At 38.7% G+C, this 8,320-nt stretch overlaps 1 protein-coding gene across 1 annotated transcript in view; it reads right to left on the reverse strand.

Annotated features, from left to right (window-relative positions):
• Window positions 1–525: 525 nt before the first annotated feature.
• Window positions 526–8,320, reverse strand: part of ZMYM2 (zinc finger MYM-type containing 2) — a 97,411-nt gene continuing 89,616 nt past the window's right edge. Inside the window, exons 22-25 of the mRNA XM_009279369.2 lie at window positions 6,068–6,182; window positions 4,720–4,971; window positions 4,218–4,338; window positions 526–1,372 (exon numbers count right to left, since the gene is read on the reverse strand). Of these exons, the coding sequence (XP_009277644.1) occupies window positions 1,180–1,372; window positions 4,218–4,338; window positions 4,720–4,971; window positions 6,068–6,182 (681 nt within the window). The 3' untranslated portion in view covers window positions 526–1,179. The remainder of the gene's footprint in view (window positions 1,373–4,217; window positions 4,339–4,719; window positions 4,972–6,067; window positions 6,183–8,320) is intronic.

Raw genomic sequence — 8,320 nt, forward strand, 5'->3', positions numbered from 1 at the left:
TTTTTCAGTACAATAGGAAAACCATACTGCTCGCATCAGTTAAACAAGAGCAAGTAACAAAACTTAAGCAGCTAAACGTGTATCTGGAAATCAGACTCCTTATGCAAAGTAAACACAATGAAAGGATATAGAACAAATGAAAGGACTTTTCTTCAAAAAAATTATCTTTCAACTTTCTGCAACTTCACGTCTCATATGGCTTCTGAATGGAGGCATTAGTTAAAAGAATTTTCCCACCCGTAGTCAAGTATTGACTGTATTTAAATACAGCAATGCAAGGAGAAACAAAAGTTAAAAATTTAGCATACCATATTACTTTATGTAATACAGCATTAAAATCCCTTTTGCTAAGGCTACAAAGGACAGATTTACAGTAGTATGAGGTACCAGCATTTATGGTTAGAAAAGTAAAGATGGAAAAGAATTATATAGCATTGTCATCAGACATTTCTTTTCTCTTTTTTCTTTTGTTTTTTTTTTTTTTTGATATTTTATTTGTACGGGCAATTGAGAGAGAGTCACAAATAAGGAAAGGACACTAAGGTTTTAATAAGGGCAACAAAAAATGTTTTCACCAGAATAGATTCACATTACAGTACACCAATATTGACAGCATTCTCTTTTGTCTATTTTTGGTACATAAGATGGAATCTCTCTACATAACCTTATAAGGCTTCAGTAACTAAAAAGTAAAAAACCTATTAGTTTACAATTTATTTAAAAATTCTGAAAGACACAGCAAGTTCTAAACTTTAGTAGTGCTACCCATACACAACCATCCGGTTTAAGAACCCATTTAAAAGAGCCTCCTTTCAAGGGAGCTTCCAACAGCAGAGTTGTGCAATATGGATGTCTCTTACTACAAGGGGGAAAAAAAAAATTACACATTTCAAAATATGAATGAGAATGTGTCATGTAAAATGTTACAAACATACCTAATGAAATAAATAATAAAAAAAGAATCTGAAATGTGTTTGTTATGTATCCTAAAACCACTACGCAGAATAATGGAAACTTTCACTCACAGACTATTTACATGGTAATACCCAGGTGAGGGTACACACTGCTACAAAACTCATAAAACAAAGGGTAAACTTGAAATGTTTTCCATAGTAAAGGTCTAGCAGCATGACTATATCTAATGCTGTTTGTTTTCTTGACGGTTTTTGGAAGTTTGTTTTAATCTATGTCTTCATCCAGTTCATAATTGTCTTTATCATAAATATCTTTTACTAAAAGAACCCGTACGAGCATATTTTCCAAAGTGTTGCGGTCCAGTGAAGTGGCAGTGTACCAGATGGGACTCTCCGTGGAGACAGAGCACTCTGGTTGCAGGTAGAACATGTCTGTCCTATGATTCAGATTCTGTGGGCTACAAGGGGGGAAAAACAAGAGGGGTTAGCAAAACAGCCTCATAGGACAAAACAGTACGTTAGCACTTCAGACATCCTCTGTAAACTTTACTAACTTTACTTAGGCAAGTTGCAAAAAGAAGATCAATGGGGAGAAATGCGGTCTTATTCATAGAAGGAGCCGTGCTGGGTCTGGCCCAAGCCCAGCCAGTCCCGAAACCTCAGAGCAGCCAAAAGCCTGGGACTGAGCAAGCATACGGGAGACCATAGACTCTTCCAGCTTTCAAAAATTTGCAGCTCCAGGACTTGCTAAACCAGAAAGTACTTTCTATCTATTTAGGAACCCCTGATCGACAGATTTGCAAAGAGGCCCAACATTGACATTGCCCAATTGCTTACACTGCTGCCTGATGCAGCTATCTCTGAATATAGAGCCTGGGGTTCCCTTGAAAGTCAAGGACGGTAGTTCTGAGAGATGCTTAGAAATACAAGCAGCTGGAATTCCTCCTCCTATCTTACTTAAAGGGTTCGTCACTATAAGTCTTAAAATCCTTTAATTCCTGACCTGCTATACTTTGGAGTTCGCATACATGCTTGATCCAGCTCAGACATATCGTCTAAGCCACTAGAAGATTCCTCAAGGAAATTCTAGCATTTTGTCCATTTAGGCAAGTCTCAGAAAAGAATTTTCAGTTCTGCATGTACAAGTGCTCACTCATGCTCCCTCCTTCATAAATACTGCAGACTTCAGAGGTCAACTGTATTTCATGTTTGTTTGGTAAAAATAAGAATTTTTACCAGCTCATCTTCCCAAACTAGCTGATAGTTTCAGGTGTTGCTCTTCACCTGCTGGGGTGAATGTTGGCTTGTTCTACTCTCACCTAAATCAGATTAAGGGTCAGATAAGAAACCAAAATACGATAGTTTAAAATATTCTAATAATTTAAATATTTTAACTCTCTTCCTACTCTTTTGACAAGCCTGCATTTTTATAGGAACAAGCAATGATACAGTGCTTACAGCTGTGAATGAGATGATCCTGAAATTTCAGCTGCAACTGTCCACTGATTGCCAAGTATATTTCAAACAGCTGGCATTACCTTAAATTTTACAATAGCTTTTAAAGTGTTAAATATTTTATTAAAATTGTTTCAGACACAAGGTATATGTCATTAGAAGTGGAACCAGGAGAAGCAGTCTGCTGCTCTGGTCAGCAATGGTGACCAGTATCTTTAAGACAGCAGGACTTGAAACCACACCATAAATGATGCTCCAAATGGGTTTAAGTGCATTCTTTTCCCCAGAGTTGAGATGTTTCTAAAGAAAAAGAAATTATTTGTTCTCTCCCCACTACTGGCTGTGTAACTCGGTTCAAAATCCAGCTTCAACGATATACTCTCTCCAAACCATGACAGTGGATAGTGTAAAGGCAACCCCCCTCCCAACAATAAGAATTAACTGAGTTTATGAAAAACAGGTGCTTGCATTAACAGACCACAAGTTACTCTTTCCATGTTTCTCTCTGTAACACCACATACTTGCTTCTTCTGCCTACATTGTGCGTAAGCTCTTTCTTCACTTTTAAGAAGAAGATGCCGCTTCCTAACACATATTGGGTCTCATACTTCATTGGATTTATTGTGTTGTATATACAATGTGATTTTATTTCTTTGGTATCGCTTGCCTTTCACTTAGAGTTCATAGAATCATTAAGGTTGGAAAAGACCTCTAGATCATTCGAGTCCAACCATCAACCCAACACCACCATGCCCACTAAACCATGTCCCTAAGCGCCTCATCTACATGTCTTTTAAATACTTCCAGGGATGGTGACTCAACCACTTCCCTGGGCAGCCTGTTCCAATGTTTAACCACACTTTCAGTAAAGAAATTTTTCCTAATATCCAATCTAAACCTCCCCTGGCGCAACTTGAGGCTATTTCCTCTCGTCCTATCGCGAGTTACTTGGGAGAGTTACTTGGGAGAGTTACTTGGGAGAGTTACTTGGGAGAGTTACTTGGGAGAGTTACTTGGGAGAGTTACTTGGGAGAGTTACTTGGGAGAGTTACTTGGGAGAGTTACTTGGGAGAGTTACTTGGGAGAGTTACTTGGGAGAGTTACTTGGGAGAGTTACTTGGGAGAGTTACTTGGGAGAGTTACTTGGGAGAGTTACATAAGATCTCCATTAAAATCAGTCACTTGAATGGTTGTTCCAATTAAAGAAAAGTATTTCCCATGAAATCCTGTTTTCAAACACTTAGCTGCTAAATTGTTTGGATTTTTTTTTTCTTTTTTCTTTTTTTTTTTTTTTAAGAGTTGCCTAAGCTTTTCTTTTTAATGTATTAATTTCTGTGCACATTGAAAGGAAACAAGCTAATTCTAAATGCTGGGTTGCTGTCCACAGTATTTTTTTCTACTACAAAATATTTTAAACATGCTTTCAAACCAGGTATCTCAAAAGCATCTACATTCCAAATTCCTGATAATTTAACATTAAGTAAACCCACTGTCTCAATCCCATTCTTACTGAAGAGACAGGTACCTCACAAATGAGACCCTCAGTAGCACAACCTACCAGATCCCTTGCTGGTAATTCTCCACAGAGATACTTGGTGTTTCCCGTTAAGAAAACTGAATCATGCTGTCATTCCCAGATGGAGTCCTTGACAATTAACACTGAAGTACTCTTTCTGCACATCTTGTCCAGATACAGAACTGGAGATTTCAATGCTTTCATTTAGCTATTTTTCAGAAGACCTCAATCCATTCCCTTTGCTTGAGCATATTTCATGTTGCAGCAAAACATTTCCCTTTTGTACCTGGTCTACTTTAGACCACTTGTGTATTACCCTGTATCATACTTACCTTTTAGACAGATAGCATTCAAACATTTTCACAGGGCATCTAGCTGGATCAGACGTGTTTTCAATTTGTTCAAATACTGGTTCATCATCTTCATGTTTCCTTTTTCCAGTAGTAATTTTATCTTTAAGAAGAAAATCAACAACATCTAAGCCATAACTTCAAGTTATTTTACATTTTTCAGTAAACACCCCAGAGTGGGCAGCCCACCAAGCACTGCAATGCAGTCACCACAGCTATGCGTATCTGCAAACTGGAAATGCAACCTATGGCCACAAAAAGTCGCAGCATTTAGCATGGAGACCAGCGGGCTCAAAGGGATCATTTAACGCAGAGACCCTGTAGTCTGAACAGACCACACACTCCGATTAAAGATCCGGGAGCCGAGAGCTGCTAAACTTTACACAAAGGCAGACCTCTGGCTCCTGGCAAGGTGCCCAGATGTCCCTCAGAGGAGCGCAATGTGGATGCTCCTGCAATACTTATTTTGGAACTGCCATAGTACCTTCACTATCAGCTCTGCACAGGGAAGACACTTGATATCGAAGACAAGCTTTGCTTTCCATTGTTAGAGGATTTTTTTTCCACTGTCTAAAAACAGTGCCAAAAGAGAGTCTTAAGTGCTGCTCCACTGTTTTCAGGCCAAAATATTTAGTGTTAAAGTAGAACAGAGTATTCAGAAGAGCAACCGGTGAATGCGATCCTAGCTGTTTAATCCTCCAAAGGTAATCTTCTTCAACTCGAGAGAATATTGATCCTTCAAAAAAAGAATATTAGAGAAAATACAATGGATTAGCCCATAAACTGTCCAGGTGCAAAAGAATCAAGTTTCTATTTACCGTAAAATTTGACAAAATGCTCATGACAGAAGCCTCTAATAAACATATTTAATTATATGTCCACACCCCCAAAACCACCTCTTAGAGACACAGACACTGTTTCAGGAGGAGGCAGTCAATGGGAAATATCAGTATAGGCAATTTCACACAGAACACATTTCTGTTTAATTACAACAGCATTGCTTACATGCAGCTCCCTCATGTTATTACACAAAAACAAATGTTCAAGGGGCTAATCTTAATCCCTTTATAAAAAGCGTATTTTTGAGTTAATTTTATTCTGCTCAGGCAAGGCCTCCAAATAGCTATACCTTCTTCTTTCTCATCGCTAATGGATACCTCACTTGGAAAGCACTCCTGGACCATATCAGGGTATAGGGAGGGCCCTATATAGAGGCCCTCCAGAGCTATACAGAGAAAAGCCAGTATCAAGAAGAGAGGAAAGGGGCTGGTAAGGACAAGCCCCCACTCAAGAAAGGATTCTGAGAAAGGTGGAAGAACAGTGGATTCTGCAGTTCAGCACCAACATCGATCTGCTGGGGAAAATTCCTGTTTTCTCCATGAACTGATGATCCTCCTGAGCAGAAGGCCCATAGCAGAGTTCTCCCAGTTCAGCTGAGAAAGACTAAAAAACATAGCTCATTAGCCCTACCTACACATAGCCCAGCACCTGCCCGCCTGCTTCCCATCTGGGAAAAAAATGGGCAAAAAAATAAATTCAGCTCAGGTAAAAAGTACAGGTCAAAGAGCAGCTGCTTATTCGACCCTTCTCTCCTAAAAATGGATAATCAATTTAAGATTAACAAGCGGTGGCAAAATCAACTCTTGCAGCATGGATTACCAAGAAACAAGACAGTAAGAACAGGTACAGTCTTAACTGAACTCTCAGATGAGATATTTATGATTTTTAATCAATTACCATCACAATGCATAAAATATTTGTATATCTCTACATGCTTAAGAATACAGAACTATTAAGAGATGAAAAACATACATGAACAAAAAGAAAATTACCATCTGGAAGTATGCTTGGTTGCCAGCTTCTAAGGATTTTATTTAATTCCTGTTCAAACGTCTGGTAGATTGGATCAATAAATATGTTGTCTTTTCGATTACTTCCATATAAATACTACAGGAGAGAGAGAGACACAGACAATATTTACAATTCCAGATTAGAACAAATCCTGTGCTATACGGTTCTTTTTCAGTACAAAGCTTGCACTTTTATAAAAAAAAAAATCTAAAAATAAAGCAATGACACTTTTCCAATATTTAGCAGTTAAAAGTTACCTCCAATATAGGTGTGTCGTAAATTTCTAACTAGGTATGAAACATAGACTAATTACAAGTCTAACATTTTTGTCTAAAATTTCTTGTGTGCAACATTGTGTCAGTGAATGGGGAGTCATTAAAAAAAAACAATTAATTTATCTTTTCCTCCACCTAGGTCTTCAAAGAAAAAAAACCCCACATTTAGCAAGAACCTGCCATTTTAAATGTGAACTCTGGACACTGACAAAAGCATCTTCAACACAGAAGTGGGAGCAAAAAGCCCCCATATATTTATGGTAATGATATGCAACAGTACAAGAAAAATCATAGGATGGTGCAAGGCGCCTGCCTATTCTGCAATCTAATTATCTTAACCCTCTTGACCTTACAGACAGAAACTCTTTTGAACCTTTACCAAGAATTAATGGCTGAGGGCTATGCTAGTATTTGACATTATCCTCTCTCGAGACATTTCTAAGAAACAGAGGATTGGCTTCTTAAATTTTCCACTTCAGTGTTATCTTTGCGTGAACAAGCCTGTTGTCAGTGAATACAATAAAAGTGACAGACAAAAAAAATGTACTCACTTCTGGAAATGGCATCTATTTCTGTACACATACTTGAAATAACATTAAACACAGCACTCATTCATACTAGGCATTTCAGTGTATCTTGACTTCCTTATCTTTGCACTTAGTTTTATAATAAGGGAAAATGAATGAATACACTTCCTAGAAGTCATCAACACAACATCTTCATTTAGATAACTGTTTTAAACGATACGTTTAACTAATTCTTCAAAGCACAATATTCCCCAAAATGTGCTTATTTCTACATATATCAGTTTTGATTTTATAAAGCAATTCTAAACCAGACAATACAGCTTACTATAAGCTTCATGGGGTTTGCCCCTCTGTTCCCTTACACATTTCTCCTCCATGAATTTTCTTTTTCTCTGGTTTGCATTAAACACTCACACTGATCACTGGCAGTGAAACTGAAATCGAACTGAAAACCGGTTCAAAACCAATTCCCACACAAGCCTGTGAGAACTCAACTAAAAGTATTTCTGTTTCCTGGTTCAGAATAAGCATTTGGCTAAACCCTGACATCCCCAGTAGAAACCTGTGAAGCACCCCAGACCATTAGCACCGCAGGGTCTACAGAAAAATGATGCCGTGTTGCAGTCTCCCCTGCTACACAATAACCAACATGCATCCGCAAACCTCCATTTCCACACCATAACGCTGTGCTCTGTTACTCTACAAACTCTGGAGGGGGCAGGATTAGCATAAGCAGTTTCCACCGGAGATGAGCTCTACTGAAACCACAGAGAGCAGGAAGGAACCTGACATCCTTCCGAGTCCCACAGTGGACAACAAGCTGAATCACTGCCTGCAGCACCTTCAGACAAGCATCTGCTAAGCTCCATCAGCCTGAATTTTGCCCAAGCAACCCATTATTACATGTGCAAAAAAACAAACAAACAAAAAAAATCCCCAATCTATACTGGGACAAACAATGAAGGCCATGATGCAGCAGGGGAGCGAGACAGGCTAACACCCTCTTCTGGTTGAACCCTTTCCACTAGATGCACGCCTGACCATGCAATAACCTTTACTTTTAAGTATGATATTTTTCAGGACCAGTACTTCAGAGTTATCAAAACCATTATTGAACCATTTATGGCTGGAAGCAGAACAATTTCAGCTGCAAATGAACCTGAACTGAGAAAATGTACCAGTTTGACTCTAGGACTAGTTTGCTGGAACAGATTTTCCAAGTGCTTCCTTTAAGAAAAACTGTTATTTTACAAAGTCAAAAAAACAACTTAGAATCATAGAATAGTTTGAGTTGGAAGGGACCTTTAAAGGTCATCTAGTCCAACCCCCCGCAATGAACAGGGACATCTTCAACTAGAGCAGGTCGCTCAGAGCCCCGTCAAACCTGACCTGGAATGTTCTCAGGGATGGGGCATCCACCCACCATCTGGGC

Source organism: Aptenodytes forsteri, unplaced genomic scaffold (genome assembly GCF_000699145.1).
Source record: "Aptenodytes forsteri isolate BGI_AS27 unplaced genomic scaffold, ASM69914v1 Scaffold307, whole genome shotgun sequence".
NCBI lineage: Eukaryota > Metazoa > Chordata > Aves > Sphenisciformes > Spheniscidae > Aptenodytes > Aptenodytes forsteri.